This window comes from Hemitrygon akajei, chromosome 1, assembly GCF_048418815.1.
Source record: "Hemitrygon akajei chromosome 1, sHemAka1.3, whole genome shotgun sequence".
NCBI lineage: Eukaryota > Metazoa > Chordata > Chondrichthyes > Myliobatiformes > Dasyatidae > Hemitrygon > Hemitrygon akajei.
Genome location: NC_133124.1, coordinates 189,139,811 through 189,160,674, shown reverse-complemented (window position 1 = coordinate 189,160,674; position 20,864 = coordinate 189,139,811). Strand labels below are relative to the sequence as shown.

General features: G+C 46.3%; 1 protein-coding gene across 4 annotated transcripts in view; it reads right to left on the bottom strand.

The window, feature by feature from the left end:
- Positions 1–4,674: 4,674 nt before the first annotated feature.
- rnf122 (ring finger protein 122) overlaps positions 4,675–20,864 on the bottom strand; it is a 35,811-nt gene continuing 19,621 nt past the window's right edge. For all 4 annotated transcript variants that reach the window (XM_073057131.1, XM_073057149.1, XM_073057139.1 and 1 more), the window contains one exon: positions 4,675–6,012. In XM_073057131.1, the coding sequence (XP_072913232.1) occupies positions 5,898–6,012 (115 nt within the window). In that variant the 3' untranslated portion in view covers positions 4,675–5,897. The remainder of the gene's footprint in view (positions 6,013–20,864) is intronic.

Genomic DNA, 20,864 nt, shown 5'->3' with positions numbered 1-20,864 from the left:
CGTTTGCACACTGGTTGTTTGGTCATTTTTAATCGGTGCACGTATAGTTTTTCATGAAAATCTATTGTATTCTTTTTTCCCTGCAAATACCTGCAAGAAAGCGAGTCTGAAGTTTGCATATGGTGAAATACGTACTTTGATACTGAATTTACTTTGAACGTTGAACTTTGAAATACAGACCAAAGAACTGAACTGCAGAGTGATCCCATTTAAATTATGGAAGGAGTGTTGGTAAAATTGGAAGTCAATGGGTGTCAAAGGAAAGACACCCCAAATGGCGGAGTTATATCTCACTTAAAGAACGGTTATGACTGCTGGAGGTCAGTTATCGCTCTCTCAGGATATTGCTGCAGAAGTCCTCCAGGGAAGATCCTCGGCCCAACTATTTTCACCTGCTTCATAAAGACCTTTCTGCTGTAAGCTCCGAAACAGGGCTGTTAGCTCATGACTGCACCCTGCTCGATTCCAGTCTCAACTCTGCACACCAGCTGCAAGCGGCAAGATCTAGGTATTTGTGCCAGACACTCTCCATCTCCAAAGAGAGAGAGTCTGACCACTTATCCTCGACACCCAGTGCCTTTACCATCATGTAATCCCTCACTATCAACATCCTGGGTGGCCACCTGTTAAGAAACTCCACTGGACACGCCTAACCAAACACAAGAGCAGATCAGAAGCAGAGAATCTTGAGGTGAGCGACACACCTTCAGAAGCCCAAGCCTTTCCACCAGCTTCTGACAGCCACAAGTCTCCAAGGTACAGGTCAGTATTACTGTCTACTCACCGACTCCTCCAACTTTCGAGAAGCTTGACTTTACCCTGGACAGAGAAGCTCACTTAATGACTACCACATCCATCGCTGGCATCATTCGCTGCAGACACTGTGTGCCGTTGACGCAACCTGTACCATTTACAGAATGTACCAGTTGCTTGGCTAGGCTACTCCAATAGTTGCCCCCAAATCCACCACCTCTATCTCCAAGAACAAAGGCAGTAGAAATGCAGGGACACCAACTCTTGCAGGTTTCTCTCCAAGCTGCACACCGTCCTGACTTGGCAACGTACTCACTTTTTTCCATTGTTTTTGGGTGTAAATGCTCGCCCCCCCCCCCCCCCCACCCAACAGCACTGTGGTTGTATCTTCGCACTTGGCATTCAGCAGTGGCTCAAAGCTGTGGTTCGTGACCACAATAGCGACAATGGGAGAAGGGGAAGGGGTTGCAGAGTGAACAGTGGCCAAGCTGTTGACACCCAGATCCCGAAGAAGAATAAACAAGAATAAAATTGCCTGACCATAATCTTGTTCAAAGGTTCAAAGGTTAATTTATTATCAAAGTATACAACTCTGATATTCTTCTTCTCCAGACAGCCACAAAACCAGGAGAGAAAAGAAAGGCAGCATGACCATCAGCCCCCAAATGCCTCCTCTCTGCACACAAAAAAATAAACAAGAAAGATCGGGCCAACAACACAGAATACCAAAAAAAAATAATACTGAAAAAATAATGCACAGTCCAAGTCCACATCCAAAACACAGGAAACTTGGGCCACATTCTCCCCCTCCGTAGCAGATTGTTCTGCCTACTGCAGCTGTGATGGAGTGATAGAGCAGGCTCAATGGGCCGAACAGTCTACTTCTGCTCCTAGGTCCTATTACAATGTTGAAGCTATCCTTGGTATTCTGGTAGCTTTGATATTAATGAAAGACACTGACTTTGCTTTCAGAATACTCCAAAGCACTTTCCGATATAAATACCTTCACAGGAATACCAACTCTTGAACCAGAGGAGGTGGAGCATTTAGATCGGGCTCTTGGGCAGAAAGAGGTTAATAATGCCATTATGGCTATGCAGAGTGGTAAGTCCCCAGGTTCTGATGGTTATCCGATAGAATTTTATAAGAAATTTAAGGATAAGCTCATACCGGTCTTCTGGAAGTGTTTCAGGAATATTTGAAGCATGGTTCCTTACCCCCTACTCTTTCACAGGCATCTAGTTCACTTCTTCTTAAAAAGGACAAGGACCCGACTCAATGTGGATCATATCGCCCCATCTCACTTTTGAATGTAGATGTAAAAATTTTGGCTAAAGTGTTGCGTGCCGTTTAGAACGCCCCCTTCCCAAGATAATCTCAGATGATCAAATAGGTTTTATTAAAAATCGCCATTCTTTTTTTAATATCCGTCAACTGACTGATGTGGTTTATTCACCCAGTGATTCTCCGAGTCCGGAGGTTGTTATCTCCTTGGACGCGGAGAAGGCGTTTGATAGAGTGGAGTGGGTATACTTGTTTAGTGTTTTGGAGAAATTTGGATTCGGCAGAGTATTTGTAGCCTGGGTTAAACTATTATATCACTCACCTTTAGTGTGTATACAGACGAATTATTTTCGATCTGACTATTTCTCATTAACGCATGGCACTCGCCAAGGCTGCCCATTGTCCCCTCTTCTTTTTGCAATTGCTATTGAGCCTCTTTCTATTGCACTGAAGTCAACTACATTATTTCAAGGCGTTAGGAGAGGGGACATGGAACACCGTGTATCCCTATATGCTGACGACCTCTTACTTTATGTTAGCGACCCTGTAGGTAGCAGTCCTGCTATTGTGTCATTATTAGGTCAATTTGGAGCCTTCTCTGGCTATAAACTGAACCTTCAAAAAAACAAATGCTTTCCTATTAATAACTTGGCCCTACAGATCCGACAGGAATCTTTGCCTTTTCCTTTATCTCAAAATGGTTTAGTATATCTAGGAATACACGTTACTTGCTCTTTTACATCTCTGTTTGAAGCTAACCACAGGCCTCAGGTTAGCCAAATGAAGGTTGATTTTGAGAGATGGTGCAGTTTACCCCTTACTATAGCTGGGAGAATCCAATCAGTGAGAATGACTGTACTTCCCAGATTTCTTTACTTGTTCCAGTACTTGCCAGTTTTCTTACCCAAGTTATTTTTCAAATCAGTCGACCAAGCTATAACCTCCTTTATTTGGGAAAATAAGATCCCAAAGGTTAATAAGCACATTCTCCAAAGAGGTTGTGACGTAGGTGGAATGGGCTTCCTAGCTTTATTCATTGTTACTGGGCATCGAACATTCAAAAGGTATTATTTTGTCTTCACCAGCCAGATATAAACTGATGCCTGCTTGAGACACGGTCTTGCCACTCCTCGTCTCTCCCAGCTTTAGTGTATTCTTCCTTGCCATTGAAATCCTCTCAATTCACATCTAACCCAGTCGTGCTCTCCACCCTCAAAATTTTTAAATAATTTCGCTGCCATTATAAGTTCACATCAGCTTCAGTTTTGGGTCCCATTCATAGAAACCATTTATTTCTTCCCTGCACACTCGATTCAGTTTTTAGACAATGGGGTTTGAACGGTCTTCTGCACATTAAGGATTTGTACACTGGTAATATATTTGATAGTTCTGATAGCATAATCATTTTTTAAAATATCTGCAGATTCGCCACCTTGTCAAGGAAAAATTTCCCTCTTTTCCTGATCTACCACCTGCTATGTTGTGGGAAAAACTCACTCTTAGCTTTAATAATAAAGGGCTGATCTCTGTACTATACTCTCAGCTGATGTCTTTGGGAGTTCAAGACCTAAACAAAACTAAGACTAGGTGGGAGATTGACCTTGGTATGGATCTGGCTGAGGAATATTGGGCAAAAACATTGAATAGGGTTCATTCCTCATCATCATGTGCTAGACTGGGGCTCATACAATTTAAAGTTTTACACAGGGTACATTTAAGTAAAGCCAGGCTTGCTGACATATATCCCGGGACAGACGCTGGCTGTGACCGGTGTTCCTTCTCTCCGGCTGGTTTAGTGCATGCATTTTGGTCTTGTCCTCAGCTTGATGGCTACTGGGCACTGGTTTTTAAAATTATCAGTGAGGTTTCAGGGGTGACACTGAGACCTTGCTCGCTTATAGCTGTATTTGGTGTGGCGGATGATGCTTTGGGTTTAAATGCAAGCCAGTTGGATATCGTTGCATTTACATCGCTTTTGCCCTGTAGGAGAATCTTGCTGGTCTGGAAATCTGCCCCTCCCCCATCTGCTGCTGCTTGGTTAGAGGATGTAATGTTTTTTCTGAAATTAGAAAAGATTAAATTCATTTTGAGGGGGTCTGTGAAAAAGTTCTATTCGAAATGGGGACCTTTCTTGTCATATTTTGGGAGTCTAAAGGAATTACCTACTAGTTCAGGGCATCTGATTGCACTTGGGAAGTTGCCTCAGTTTTAACACGCATCTGTTTTACCTCACAGGGTGGCTGATGAATTGTAATATAAGTGTATTCTGGATCATCTGACATGTTGTGGATGTGTGTGGGCCTTCGTCTTGAAGGAGTGTGGGGGTATGGCTGTGAAATGTCCGTACTTGTATTTGTGAAGTGTTGTATTGTAAATACATTAGCTGCCATGGTATGTTCGGGGAGGGAGGGTGAGGGGAGGTTTGTTTAGGGGTAAGATATAAAAGCAAAATGGAGGAAAATGTAATGCAGTATGTATTCTGTATTGTGTCATTCCTTCAATAAAAATAAAAATTAAAAAAAGAAAATAAATAAATACATACATACATACATACATACATACCTTTACAGGGAATGTGGGTACTGGACACAAGTAAGGATGCACTTTGTAACCCCATTCCCAAATATACTCACAGCATTAAGGTACACTGGAAGCAAGTATTTATTAAATTATTTTACAGTGAAAGAAAATCCTTCATAAAAGGAAAAGATTCTAAGCATTTATTTAAAATATGTACAAAACAGTTGTGCCAGTAAGTTACAAAAAGACACGTAATGTTCAGCACGATTACAGGAGAGCCCGCACGGCAGGGCGAACTCCACTCTGGTCTGTCAATGACCCTTAATGCTGAGGCTCCGCGTGACAACCTGAAACTGATTTCACAATCGCTCTGACTCAGACCTTTCACTCTGTGCCCGAAAGAGATATTTGAGCCTGGTCGGGAGAGAAGCCTCTTTCAGGCGGCTGATGGCTAATTGTTTAATAATGTTTACACATGCATTTCTATAATAAACATTCCAACTCAATCAACTGCACCGTTTGTGAAAGAACGAAAATCCTGGATAAATGACAGTAAACTCGTTTCACTCTCGCCCGTTATGGCCGGTAGCCGTACACACTGCCGCTCGTTCCACTTGCACGGGTCGAAGCGGAGGTGGACGAGGCAGCAGTGTGATCCCTGCACCCTGTGAAATGAATCTACGGGCAGAAGATGCTCGACAGCATGTACAGCAACGTGCGGGAAGCACCACCAGGTCTGCACGCTGGGCGAAGGGCAGAGGTCATGGAAGTGTGGTGCGACCCTGTGCCTCGCCTATGGAGCACCACCTTGATCTCAGTCGCTTGTTCCCATGTGTGTCTTGCCCAGCAAGCCAATCTGTCTGTATGAATGTAGACACACACACACACACACACACCTCTGGAAGCAGCGTGAGCAGTGATCAGAATGGGACGGGGGTCTCTCTCTGCCCAGGGTGTCGTTGGTCGTCTGGTCACAGCTCCTCTGACCATTGCATCAGCTGTGATCAAGAGAGCCGGCACAGTGCAGGAATGCGAGCTGAGGCCCCTTGGCATGTGTAGATCAGCAACTCACCACGAGCTTCCCCGGTGGCTGCAATTAAGGAGCTTGGGTCAGAAACCGACCAGCTGAGTGAGTTCGGTTCCTCAGAAGTTTTGTGGGGTTGTTTTGGAGATTTCCCAATTACTCCGTTGCTTAGCATCATTCTGCCCCCAGTACCGTGGCACACACTGTGGGTTAGATCCTTCCACACTCCCAACGCTCCAACCAAAAGTCAAGTAACAAAAAAGGATCAGAAAGCTCTCTCTGGTGTTCCGGTGTCCGTTCCAATTGGAGCGCTCGATCACACGAGCTCATCCAGGAGAGTGCCGATCGCTTGCTGCTGCTCCGGTGCCCCAGAAATCGGTTTGTTGCACATCGGACAGACACAACGGATCTCCAGCCACTTCACCAAGCACCTGCAGGAAGTCACAGGTCGTCAGAAACCGAGAACAAGCAGCGTACAACCGTGTGAACACCGTGAACAGAGCTGCACAGAATACCGTGAAGGAAAGATAAAGTTTGGCTTTATTTCTCACACGCGTATATCGAAACCATGGAATGCGCCACTTGCATCAACGGCCAACACGGTCCGAGGGTGTGCTGGGGGCAGCCCGCAAGTGTCACCGCGCGTCCGGCACCAACGTAGCGTGCCCACAAATTAATAACTCCAACCCGTACGTCTTTGGAATGTGGGAGGAAACATTCCTGTAGGGGAGGTGTACAAACTCCCTACAGGCAGTGGCGGGAATTAAGCCAGGATCCCCAGTGCTATAAAGCACACTACCGTGCAGTCATATACAGGCAGAGCATAAACAAAATAACACAGAATTTTTTTTTTAAATCTAGGAATGCTCAGAAAATTAGGTTGTAGTCATACAGAGACAAGCAGAATTAAGGTTTCAAGTCTAAAGCCCGAGGACGGCACAATATAGAACACAGAAATCTACGACACATTACAGGCCCTTCGGCCCACAATGTTGTACTGACCATGTAACCTACTCTAGAAACTGCCTAGAATTTCCCTAACGCATAGCCTTCTGTTTTTCTAAGCTCCATGTACCTATCTAAGAGTCTCTTAAAAGACCCTTTTGTATTCGCTTCCACCACCTTCGCTGGCAGTGCATTCCACACACCCACCTCTCTCTGTGTGGAAAAACTTACCCCTGACATCCCCTCTGTACCTACTTCCAAGCACCTTAAAACTATACCCCCTCGGGTTAGCCATTTCAACCCAGGGAAAAAGCCTCTGACTATCCACACGATCAATGCCTCTCATCATCCTATACACCTCTATCAGGTCACCTCTCATCCTCTGTCACTCCAAGGAGAAAAGGCCGAGTTCACTCAACCTATTTCCATAAGGCAAGCCCTCCAATCCAGGCAACATCCTTGTAAATCTCCTCTATAGAATCCATACCCTTCCTGTAGTGAGGTGACCAGAATCGAACACAGTACTCCAAGTGGGGTCTGACCAGGGTCCTATATAGCTGTAACGTTACCTCTCAGCTCTTGAACTCAGTCCTACAGTGGATGAATGCCAACACATCATGTGTTCTTAATAACACTGTCAGCATGCGCAGCAGCTTTGAATGTCCTATGGACATGGACCCCAAGATCTCTCAGATCCTCTACACTACCAATACCATTAATATCATATTCTGCCTTCAAATTTGACCTACCGAAATGAACCACTTCACACTTATCTAGGTTGAACCTATCTGCCACTTCGCAGCCCAGTTCTGCATCCTATCGATGTCCCACTGTAACATCTGACAATTCCCCCCCCCCCTCCAGACTATCCACAACACCCCCAACATTTGTGCCATAAGCAGACTTACTAATCAACCCTTCAACTTCTTCATCCCGGTCATTGATAAAAATCACAAGGAGGAGAGATCCCTGCGGAACACCACGATAGTGCAACTTATAAGACCGTTATCTCGCCGCTCTCATCACCCAGGTTCAATCCAGTACTGACAAACCTAATAAGTATTTTGCATCAGTCTTCACTGTGGAAGACACCAGCAGCATGTCAGACCCCATGGTTATAGTCCTCCTGTCATAGAGCCCTACAGCACAGAAACAGGCCCTTCAGTCCAACTAGTCTGTGCCCAACTATTAATCGTCCTAGCCCATCAACCCGCACACCCAGACCATGGCTCTTCCATCCATGTACCTATCCAAATTTCTCTTAAGTGTTGAAGTCAAACCTTCATGCACTTCTTCCACTGGCAGCTCTTTCCACACTCTCACCATCCTCTGAATGAAGAGGTTTCTCCACATGTCCCCCTTAAACATTTCACCCTTAATCCATGACCTTTAGTCATAGTATCATCCAACCTCAGCTTATGAAGGGTCTCAGCCCGAAATGTCGACTGTACTCTTTCCCATAGGCCTGTTGAGTTCCTCCAACGTTTTGTGTGTGTTGACACAATACTCCAACAATGTTTTATACAATTTTAACATAACATCCCAATTCCTGAACTCAATACGTTGATTGATGAAGGCCAATGTGCCAAAGGCTCGCTTTAGGACCCTATCTACCATGGATTTCTATTCCCAGATCTCTCTGTTCTGCCGCACTCAGTGTCTTACTGGTCACTGAGTAAGTCCTATCCCGGCTTGTCCTCTCAAAGTGCAAACTCTCACATTTGTCAGCATTAACTTCCATCCGACATTCTTCAGCCCATTTTTCCAGCAGGTCCAGATCCCTCTGCAAGCCATGATAGTCTTCCGCCCTGTTCACTCCACCCCAATCTTGACGTCTTCTGGAAGTTTACTGATCCAGTTAACCACATTATGATACAGGTCGTTGACATAGATGACAAACAACAACGGACCCAGCACCAATCCCTTACTCTCTGGCTTCTCTCGTGAATTCAATACCTAATCTAATTTACTACCTGGTCTTTCATGCAGTTGAACTTCTTGACCAACCTGCCATGTGTGACCTTGTCTAATGCCTTGCTCAGGTCCATGTAGACAACACCCACTGCCTTGCCTTCATTCACTTTCCTGGTGACTTCCTTGAAAAACTGTATAAGGTTGGTTAAACATGACTTAGCACAGACAAAGCAAACTGCCTATCCCTAACCAGTCCCCACCTGTCCAAATACTTATACATCCGGTCCCTTAGAATACTTTCCAATAACTTCCCATTACTAATGTCAGGCTCACTAGCCTATAATTTCCTGATTTATTCTTAGAGCCTATCTTAAATAGCGGAACAACATTAGCTATCCTCCAATCCTCCAGCACCTCACCCATGGCTAAGGATGTCTTCAATACCTCTGCTAGGGCCCCAGCAATTTCTGCATTTGCCTCCCACAGGGTCTGAAACCCTGGGGATTTATCCACCCTAATTTACCTCAAAACAGCATACACTTCCTCCTCTGTAATCTGTAAATGGTCCATAAACTTGCTGCAGCTTTGCCTCACTTCAATTGACCCTGTGTCCACCTCCCGAGTAAACTCAGATGCAAAAACTCCATTTAAAATCTCCCCCATCCCTTTTGGCTCCATGCTTAGATGGCCGCTCTGCTCTTTCAGGGGACAAATTTATTTTGTCCCTTGTTATTTTTTTGCTTTTAACATATCTCCAGAAGCCCTTGGGATTCTCCCTCATCTTGTCTTCCTGGAGCAACCTCACGCCTGATGCATCTGACTTTATCTCCCCCCTTTCAAGGTGTGGGGTGAACGCTATTATATTGTGATCACTGCCTCCTATGGGTTCCTTTACCCTAAGCTCCCTAATCAAATCTGGTTCTACAACACCCAATCCAGAACTGCTTGTCCCTTAGTGAGCTCGACCACAAACTGCTCTCACAGGCATTCTACAAATTCCCTCTCTTAGAATCCAGCACCAACCTGATTTTCCCAATATACCTGCATACTGAAATCCCCCATGACTTGTGTAACATTGCCATTATACATGCCTTTTCTATCTCCCGCTGATATTCATATCCCACATCCTGGCTACTATTTGGAGGCCTGTATATAACTTGCATCAGGATCTTTTTGCCATTGTAGTTTCTTAGCTCTACCCACGATTCTACACCTTTCAATCCTATGATATCTCTTCCTTGATTTCATTTTTAACCAACTGAGCCACACTACCCCCTCTGCCTGCCTGCCTGTCCTTTTGATACAAGGTGTATCCTTGGAAGTTTAGCTCCCAAATATGATCTTTTTGCAGTGAGGCTCACTGTGTCATACCTTATTATCTCTAACTGTGCAACAAGATCAGTTCTTTATTCCACATACTGTGTGCATTCAAACACAATACCTTCACTCCTGTATTCATCAACCTTTTTGATATTTCCCCCATGTTACACTTCAACTCATCCCACTGACTGCAATGTTGCCCTGCCATCTGCCTCACAGTCTCACTACACAATGGATTGACTTGTTCACCAACTGCCCCATCACTCCGATTCCCACTTCCCCGTCCCACCAAATTAGTTTAAACCCAACCCAAAAGCTCCAGCAAACCTGCCCGTAAGGATATCGGTCCCCGTCAGTTTCAGGGAATAAACTGTCCTATTTGTACCGGTCATACCTTCCCCAGAAGAGATCCCAATGATCCAGAAATCTGAAACTCTGCACCAATTCCTCAGCCATTCATTCATCTGTACCATCTTCCTATCCCTGCCCTGACTAGCACGTGGTACTGGGAGTAATCCCGAGATTACTACCTCGGCCGTTCTGCTCTTCATCCTCTTCCCTAACTCCCTATACTCAGTGCGCAGGACCTCCTCCTGCTTTCGACCCGTGTGCACCACAACCTCTGGCTCCTCACCCTGCATCTTGAAAACCTTCTGCAGCTGCTCTAAGACTTCCTGGACCCTGGCACCCGAGAGGCAATACACCACTCGGGCTTCCCTTTTGCGACGACAGTACCTGCTGTCCTTCCCCCAAAACTTCGAGTCTCCTGTCACTATCATTGTACCTTCCCTGCTGAGCCTCAGAAGTGCCACTGGCCTGGCTCTGCTCCTGAGCCCTGACAGGTCATCCTCCCCAGCAGTATCTAAAGATGTGTACTTGTTGCTGGGAGGAATGGACACAGGGGAACCCTGCACTCCCTTTACTTCTCCTGGTGGTCACCCATCTACTATCACTCTGAGTGTGACCACCTTAGCAAAAGTCTGAGGTTCTTAACATTCAGCTCCAGCTCCCTGAACTTGTCAGTCAGGAGCTGAAGTTGAGTGTCCTCACCAGGGAGACCGTTAGGCATCCTGAAATCCCACATCTCACAGGAAGAGCTTTCCAGCGCCAGAAATACCCAGCCTACACTGGTTATACTTCTAACTTCTCAAGCTTAAGTTCTAGCCTGCGCCTGTTCTCACCCAAGCCTGGTCACTTTAACACTGCCCACTCCAACAATGGCCGATCTGCTTACACCTCACTTCTTTTTATTGGCCTTGCTGGGTGCCTAAAAGATTGTGATGACTGCAGCCTGCTGAAAAATTCTAATAGGTCTTGAGATGCTTTTAAACCTCACACTGCCTTACCAATGGATGACTGCAGCCTGCTATTGGTAGTAATCTTTCAAGAATTACTAGATTCTGGAATGATGCCGGGGGACTGGAAAATCCCAAATGTCACTCCACTCTTTCCAGAAGGGAGGGAGGCAGAAGAAAGGAAATCATAGGTCAGTTAGCTTAACTTCAGTGGTTGGGAAGATGTTGGAGTCCATTATTAAGAATGAAGTTTTGGGGTACTTGGAGGCACATGATTAAAAAAAGGCAGGCCAATGTCAGCATAGTTTCCTTAAGGAAAACCTTGCCTGACAGATCTGTTGGAATTCTTTGAGAAAACAACAGGCAGGATGGACAAAGGAGAGTTAATTAATGATATTTACTTGTATTTTCAGAAGGCCTTTGCCAAGGTGCTGCACATGAGGCTGCTAAACAAAATTAAAGCCCAGGGTGTTACAGTAAACATACAAACATGAGTTGAAGATTGGCTGATTGGCAGGAAGCAATGCGTAGGAATAAAGGGTTAACATTCCTGATGAAGGGTCTCAGCCAGAAACTGTGACTGTTTACTCTTTTCCATAGATGCTGCCTGGCCTACAGAGTCCCTCCAGCATTGTGTGTGTGTGTGTGTGTGTGTGTGTGTGTGTGTGTGTGTGTGTGTGTGTGTGTGTGTGTGTGTGTGTGTGTGTGTGTGTGTGTGTGTGTGTGTGTGTGTGTGTGTGTGTGTGTGTGTGTGTGTGTGTGTGTGTGGTAGGAATAAAGGAGTCCTTTTCTGATTGTTTGCCAGTGACTAATGGTTTTCGGCAGGAGTCGGTGTTGGGACCGTGGGTTTTCACGTTAGATGTGAATGATTTGGATGGTTGGAATTGATGAATTTCTGGCCAAGCTTATGTATGATACAAAGGTAGGTGGAGGGGCAGGGAGTCTGTGGAAGGAATTAGATAGATTGGGAAAGTGGGCAAAGAAGTGGCAGATGGAACGTAGTGTACGGTCATGCACTTTGATAGAAGGAATAAAGGCGTCGACTATTTTCTAAATGGAGAAAGTTCAAAAATCAGATTTGCAAAGGGGCTTGGGAGAGTTTGCACAGAATTCCCTAACGGATAACTGGCATGCTGAGTCTGTGGTATGGAAGGCAAATGGAATGTGAGCACTCATTTCGAGGACAAGAGTGTAAAAGTAAGGATTTAATGCGAGGCATTGTTCAGACCGCATGGAGAACTGTGAGCAGTTTCATCTCAGAAAGAAGGTGCTGTCATTGGAGAGGGTCCAGAGGATGTTTACGAGAATGACAAGTGTAACTTATGAGGAGCCTTTGATGGCTGCGGGCTTATAGTCTCTGGAGTTTAAAAGAATGAAGGGAGATCTCATTGAAACCTATCGAATATTGAAAGGCCTAGGTAGAGAGGATGTGGGGAGGATGTCTCCTAAAGTGGGGGAGTCTCGGATCAGAGGGCACAGCCTCAGAATAGAGGGCTGTCCATTTAGAATGGCGATGAGGAGGAATTTCTTTAGCCAGAGGGTGATGATTCCGTGGACGGCTGTGGAGGCTAAGTCAGTTGAGTCCATTTAAAGCAGAGATTGACAAGTTCTTGATTAGTGAGGGAGAAGGCAGGAGAATGGAGGTGAGTGAGAAAATTAATCAGTCATGATCGAATGGTCTCGATGGCCTGAATGTCCTAATTTTTCTCCCTGACTTATGGTCTTATCGATGCTGGTTTTTAGGTAAAAGGACTTGTGCCCCAGTTCCAGCAGCCTGAGCAGCAGAGGAGAGAAACCATGAGCGTTTTAAAGGTTATAAGAGAGAAGCAAGCCCTGGTAGAGCGGCCATTTTGGGGAGCAGCTGTGCTTGAGATGTAAGCGCCGTGATGGGGGCTGAGGCTTCAATGAGAGGAGGCTGAACTGCAGGTGCGGGTAATGTTGGAAGCACCTTCCCCAGCGGAGCGGCTGGGCTGGCAGCTGGAGCAGTGGTGTCTCCTGCAGGGCGCGGGAGATCAGGGAGACCGCCGGTGTCCCTGGTGACTTCTCCTGCAGGGGGTACACTCAGCTGTGGCTCCCGGACCACGTAAAGGAACTGGAGCTGGAGCTGGGTGATCTGGAACGCCTTAGCGAGGAGCTAAGAAGCAGGCAGCAGAGAGCTGGGTGACCACTGGGAAAGGTAGCGTGAACGGGCAGACAGCGCAAGGTTCTTCTACGGCCATACCCCTTAGCAACAAGCATACCCTTTTGGGGTTAAAGTAGCAGCAGCCAGGTCAGTGGAAATTCTGATTGGCTCCGGGGCTCAGCAGGGAAGGTTAAGGCCAGGCAGAGCACAAGTGATAGGGAGACTTGATTGTTATGGGGACAGACACGAGATTATATGGCTGTAAAACAGACACCACAGTGGTCTGTTGCCTCCTGGGCTCTTGCGTTGAAGATGCTTTGGACTGGTCACAGAACATTCACAAAGGGGAGAGTGAACAGCCAGAGACCGTGGTGCACCAACCACATCAGTTGAAACGGGGAAGGGGCCCTGCACGGTACGTTTAGGGAGTGAGGATAGATTACTCCCAGGGCAGGAATAAAAAGACAGAACAGATGACTGCATGGCTAAGGAACTACCGCGGAAGACAGGGCTTCAGATTCTTGGATCGCTGCAAACTCTCCTGCGGCAGGGACAACGTGCACAAGAGGGACGGATTGCACCTTAACCGGAGGAGGAGCAGGAGGTTCACTCGTGATCTCGGCAGGGTCTAAACTAGTTTCCAGGTGGACGCAAACCTCAGCACCGGGTCTGAAAATGATGGGATGGGAAGGAAGGTAGATGTCATGACAAGAAGGTCTGTAAGGAGGAACAGGTAGGAATAAAGTACTAAAATAAAACGGATGGGTTGAAGTATTTTTTTTAAAGCTACAAGTATAACAGGTAAGAGTGATGGATCCAGAGCATGGATCAGTACTAGATCTATAATGTGGCAGAGACATGATTGAGAGAAACGGGATAATTTTACCCCTCCTCCTCCTGTTTTCAATTCCCCTCTCTTACCTCTTCTCCTCGGCTGCCTATCACCTTCCCCCGGTGCCTCTCCTCCTTCCCTTTCTCCCATGGTCTACTCTCCTCTCTCAGACTCCTTTTCCACTTATCACCTGCCAGCTTCTCACAAGCAAGAGAACATCTGCAGACGCTAGAAATCTGCTGGAGGAACTCAGCAGCCCAGGCAGTGTTTATGGACGTTTCGGGCCGAGACCCTTCATCAGGAGGAAAAAGATGAGGAATCAGAGTTAGAAGGTGGGGGGTGGGGTGAGGAAGAAACACAAGGTGATTGGTGAAACGTGAGAGGGGAGGGGTGAAGTAAAGACCTGGGAAGCCGATTGGTGAAAGAGATACAGGGCTGGAGAAGGGGGATTCTGATAAGAGAGGGCGGAAGGCCATAGAAGAAAGAAAAGGGGGAGGAGCACCAGAGGGAGGTGAGGGGTTGGTAAGGAGATAAGATGAGAGAGGGAAAAGGGGGGCATTACCAGAAGTTGGAGAAATCGATGTTCATGCCATCAGGTTGGAGGCTACCCAGATGGAATATAAGGAGTTGCTCCTCCAACCAGAGTGTGTCACCAAACAGTAGAGGAGCCCATGGACTGACATGTCGGAATGGGAATGGGAAGTGGAATTAAAATGGGTGGGCACTGGAAGATCTTGCTCTTTACGGCGGTAGGTCCAGCTTCTCACTTAAATCTCCCCTCCTCCACCCACCTGGCTTCACCCATCACCTTCCACCTGTCCTCCTTCCCCTCCCTCCACCTACTTGTTCTGGCCTCCTCCTCTTCAGAAGGTGGTCGGGCTGAAACGCTGACTGTTTATTCTTCTCCACGGATGCTGCCTGATCTACTGAGTTCCTCCAGCATTTTGTGGGTATTGCTCAGGAATTCCAGGATCTGCAGAATCTCTTGTGTTTAGGATCGGATGCTTTAATGTTTCAGCTTTTCAATGTTTCAGAAAGGATACAGAGGGAGGTAAATTGGAGAGGGAAGAAGTTGCACTATTGACCGGGGGGGGGGGGCAGGGGGGATTATCACAGCTGTACACAGAGGGGTCATAATGGAGGACTTGTCCACTGGGTCTACATGGTAGAACTCAAAGAAAAGAAGGGTGTAATCACTCTGATGGCTTGTACCACAGGCCTCCCAATAGCCACCAGGACGTTGAGGAACAGATACACAGGTAGATTAGGGAAAAGTGTAAAGCAATCAAGGTTGTTGTTGTGGGTGACTTCAACTTCCCTGATACAGACTTGGACCTCCTTAGTACAAGAGGTTTAGATAGGGCAGAATTTGTTAGCTGCATCCAGAAGGGTTTCTCAAGTCAATGTGCAGATAGTCCAGCAAGAGAGGGGGGGCTGTACTGGATATGGTGTTGCGTAAAAACCCTGGCCAGGTGACTGACCATTCAGTAGGGAAGAGTGATCAGAACTCCTCATTATTTACATTAGCTATAGACATTGCAGGAGAGTATCAGATTGAAGCAGGGCAAATTATGAGCGTATTGGGCAGGGACTAGGACGAGTTAATTGGGAACAACAGTTAATGTGCATGTATATTTCGTGATCATACATAATCTCATTTCCTCTTCTGATGCGGATGGTGTTGACAACGTGGAGATTGCGATGGTTTATCTGCAGATTTTAGAACTGGCTCATTTATACTGATTTAATGAAGAAATTATTGATTCATGATGTTGAATTCCAAAGAAGCAAAGGGCATGAAGTGCAAAACAACCGCCAGTTCATTTAAAGCAGAATGGCTTAATGAAACAGTAGAAACTGCTACACCAAAAGCTCATGAGGTCAGGAACGTGCAGCTATGAGAGATAGTTATGTACAATAGAGAAACTGGTGTTAGCTGTGTGTACTGTCATGATGCAAAAGTTGCTGGAGAACTTGCAAGTGGGGAGAGGTGGAGTGATATTCAGAAACTTGACTTTTTAAAGCGTCATTTAGCAAGCAAATCGCATACGGTCGGTGTGCAAAAGCCCCGACAAGAAAATCCTTCATTCCCCGAGAGTGCAGATGAATGTGAGCGAAAACAATCAAACACAGAGGAGATCGAAGTTCTTATTGGCAATGTTTTGCGAGCTGTTATAATGAATGCCTCTATATATAAAATTCAGTGCGCTCATGTTGTCGTCACTGGGCAGAAAAATCGCACAGTGCAAATTTTTTCGCGCACACTGGTCATTACAAATCAGAGGGAATGTTGTTGATCGGACTTACTGCTTGGGGAAAGTAACTGCTTTTGAGTGTGATGGTTTGCTACATAGCCTCTTCCCTGATGGGAGTGGGACAAACAAGTCCATGAGCAAGGTGCACGGGATCCTTCATGACGTTACTGGCCCTTTTCTGGCACCATTTTGTCCGTATGTCTTTGGTGACGGGTAGGCTGGTGCAAGTGATGCGTTGGCCAGTTTTGACTACCCGTTGTACAGCCTTCTTGTCCGACACAGAGCAGCTTCCGTTCCACACAGTGACGCAGCGTGTTCGGATGCTCTCTACTGCGCATCTGTAGAATGGTGTGAGTATGGATGTGCACGGTCCAGCTCTCTTCACCCTCCTCCTCTGAAAGCAGAGGCGTTGGTGAGCTTTCTTGACTGTGTAGGACGTATTCTGGGACCAAAGGGAGGTTGCGTGTGATGTGCAATCCCAGGAGCTTGAAACGGTTTGCATTCTCCACTGCTGTGGCACTAATGTGGAGAGGAGTGTGGGTGATGCAAATTCTCCTGAAGTGGGTGATTATCTCCTTTATCTAGCCGACACTGAGGAAGAAGTTATTTGCCTCGCATCTGACCTCAGACTCTCCCACCTCCTCTCTGTAGGCTGTCTCGTCATCGTTGGTGATGAGCCCCACCACTGTCGTGTCATCAGCGAACTTGACGATGTGATTACTCCCGTAGTCATATGTGAACAGAGTCTACAGCAATAGGCTCAGTGCACAGCCCTGGGGGGGGGGGGGCACCCGTATTGAGGACGTTGGGGGGGGGGAAGTGTGATTGTGCATCCTGACTGTCTGAGGTTCTGTTGGTTAGGAAGTCCAGATGCACAGTGGTGTATTTAGACCGAGGCGTGGGAGCTTGTTCACCAAGGACTGTCAGACGATAGTGTCAAACGCCAAACCGGAACCCAGAAGCAGCATTCTGATGCATGTTCTTGTTTCTTGGGTGTGTCAGGGCCAGGTGCACGACATCTGTCACAGAATGGTTCCATCGGTAAGCTTATTGGTGAGTGTCCAGTGTGGCAGGAACGGAGGTTTTGATTTGAGCCGTTCAAAGCACTTCATGATGATTGGTGCCAATGCTACTGGGCGGTGGTCACCTAGTTCTGAACGTGCAGAGTTCTTTGGAGCAGGGACGTTGGTGGCTGATTTGAAGCATGTGGGGACAGCAGCCTGGATGAGTGAGGTGTTGAAGGTGTCCGTGAAGATGTCAGTGAGCTGGTATCCCCTGAGTACCTGGCCCGAGTCAGCTGCCTTACGGAGCTCTCTGCAGAATCCTTCTGCTCACCCGGGAGGGGGAAGATTTCACGGCCAGCATTGTGTGGCATGCCTCAAAGTTGCTTAGGTAGATGGGACATGTTCCGGTTGAAGGTCTGTGACGAGTGGTATTCCACAGGGATCTATACTGGGACCTCTGCTGTTTGTGATATACTATATATAAATATATATATTTGAACAGGATGAAATTATGATGGGTTAGTAAGTTTGCAGATGATTGGTGGTGTTGTGGATGGTGTAGAAAGGATTCAGCAGGGTATAGATGTAGATATGGGTGGAGAAATGCCAAGGGAGTTAAATTTGCTCCCCGTGCCACATGGTAGTGAGGCTAGAAATAGGAAGATAATGCAGCTAAATGCGTGGCTAAGGAGATGGGTGCAGGAGGGAGGGCCTCATGTTTCTGGACAATTGGGCTTTGTTCCAGGGAAGGTGGGACCTGTTCCAAAGGGATGGTTTGCACCTGAACTGGAAGGGGACTAACGTCCTTGCGGGAAGGTTTGCTAGTGCCGCTCCAGGGGGTTTAAACTAGATTTGCAGGGGGAGGGAAACCAGAGTGTTAGAGCAGATAGTGAGGTGGGGGAGGATAAAGGTCATGCGAGGACTGCATGTATAGACAGATATCAAAGATTTGTACGTGATCGAATGTTCTCAGGTGCATCTATTTCAATGCAAGGAGTATTGTAGGTAAGGCAGATGAGTTTAGGGCGTGGATTGGCACGTGGGATTATGACATTATTGCTATTAGTGAGACTTGGTTGCAGGAGGGGCAGGACTGGCAGCTTCATGTCCCGGGGTTCCATTGTTTCAGACGTGATAGAGGGGGAGGAGTGGCATTACTAGTCAGGGAAAATATCACAGCTGTGTGTAGACGGGACAGCCCGGAGGGCTTGTCTATAGAGGCCATATGGGTGGAGCTGAGGAACGGGAAAGGTGTGACCACACTAATAGGGTTGTATTATAGACCGCCCAATAGTCAGCGAGAATTGGAGGAGCAAATCTGTAGAGAGATAGCAGACCGATGTAAGAAACAGAAAGTTGTAATACGGGATTTTAACTTTCCGCATATTGACTGGGACTCCCACACTGTGAAAGGGCTAGATGGCTTGGAGTTTGTCAAATGTGTTCAGGAAAGTTTTCTAAATCAATATACAGAGGTACCTACAAGAGAGGATGCAATACTTGATTTCCTATTAGGGACCCAGACAGGTCAGGTGACAGAAGTATGTGTAGGCAAACATTTTGGGTCCAGTGACCATAATGTCATTAGTTTCAAGTTGATTATGGATAAGGATAGGTCTGGTCCTCGAGTTGAGGTTCTAAATTGGAGAAGGGCCAACTATGTGAAAATGAGAAAGGATCTGGGAAGAGCGAATTGGGATAAGTTGTTTTCTGGCAAGGATGTGTTCAGTAAGTGGAAGGCCTTCAAAGGCAAAATTTTGAGAGTGCAGAGTTTGCATGTTCCTGCCAGGATTAAAGGCGAAGTTAACAGGCATAGGGAACCTTGGTTTTCACCCGAAGGGTTTCTACAAGTATATTAAGAGTAAAAGGATAGTAAGGGACAAAATTGGTCCCCTAGAAGATCAGAGTGGTCGTCTATGCGTGGAGCCTCACAAGGTGGGGGAGATCTTAAACAGTTCTTTAGTATCAGTATTTACTCAGGAAACTGGCATAGCGTATATGGAAGGAAGGGAAACAAGCAGTAGAGTCATGGAACATATAGAGATTAAGAGGAGGAGGTGCTTGCTGCCTTACAGCGAATAAAGGTAGATAAATCCCCCGGGTAGATATTTCCTAAAAGGTAGATATTTCCTCGGACCTTGAGAGAGACTAGTGTAGAAATTGCAGGGGCCTGGCTGAAATATTTAAAATGTCCTTAGCCATGGGTGTGGTGCCGGAGGATTGGAGGGGAGCTCATGTTGTTCCGTTGTTTAAAAAAGGCTCCAAAAGTAAACCAGGTAATTACAGGCCTAACATCTGTAGTAGGTAAATTATTGGAAAGTGTTCTGAGAGATCAGGTATACAAGTATTTGGACAGCCAAGGGTTGATTTAGGATAGTCAGCATGGCTTTGTGCGTGGTAGATCGCTTTAAATGAATCTTGCAGAGTTTTTCGAGGAGGTTACCAAGAAAGTAGATGAAGGAAAGGCTGTGGATGTTGTTTACATGGACTTTAGTAAGGCCTTTGGCAAGGTCCCACATGGGAGGTTAGTTCAGAAGGTTCAGACACTAGATATCCATGGAGAGGTTGTAAACTGGATTCGAAATTGGCTGTATGGGAGAAGACAGAGACTTCTCCCTGATTGCTTTTCATAACGAGGATGATTGCTTTTCAGACGAGGCCTGTGACTAGCGGTGTGCCTCAGGGATCTGTGCTGGGACCATTGCTGTTTGTTGTCTATATCAATGATCTAGATAATGTGGTAAATTGTATCAGCAGGTTTGCTGATGACACTAAGATTGGAGGTGTTGTGGACAGCGAGGAAAGCTTTCAAAGCCTGCAGAGGGATCTGGACCAAATGGAAAAATGGGCCAGAAAATGGCAGATGGAATTTAATGCAGACAAGTGTGAGGTGTTGCATTTTGGAAGGACAAATCAAGGTAGGACATACACAATAAATGGCAGGGCACTGAGGAGTGCAGAGGAACAAAGAGATCTGGGAGTTCAGATATATAATTCCCTGAAAGTGGCGTCACAGGTAGACAGGGTGTAAAGAAGGCTTTTGGCATCCTGGCATTCATAAATCATATTGAGTATAGGAGATGGGATGTTATGGTGAGGTTGTATAAGCCATTGGTGAGGCCAAATTTGGAGTATTTGGCCTAACTATAGGAATGATATCAGTAAGTTTGAAAGAGTGCAGAGATATACTAGGATGTTGCCGGGTCTTCAGGAGTTGAGTTACAGGGAAGAGTGAACAGGTTAGGACTTTATTCCTTGGAGTGTAGCAGAATGAGGGGGGATTTGATAGAGGTTTACAAAATTATGAGGGGTATAGACAGAGTAAATGTGAGTAGGCTCTTTCCACTTAGATTAGGTGAGATAAATACGAGAGGACATGGCTTTAGGGTGAAAGGGGAAAGGTTTAGGGGGAACATTAGGGGGAACCACTCAGAGTGGTGGAAGTGTGGAACGAGCTGCCATCTGACATGGTAAATGCGGGCTCACTCTTAAGTTTTAAGAATAAATTGGATAGATACATGGATTGGAGTGGTCTAGAGGATTATGGAACAGGTCAATGGGACTAGCGGAATAAGTTTCGGCACAGACTAGAAGGG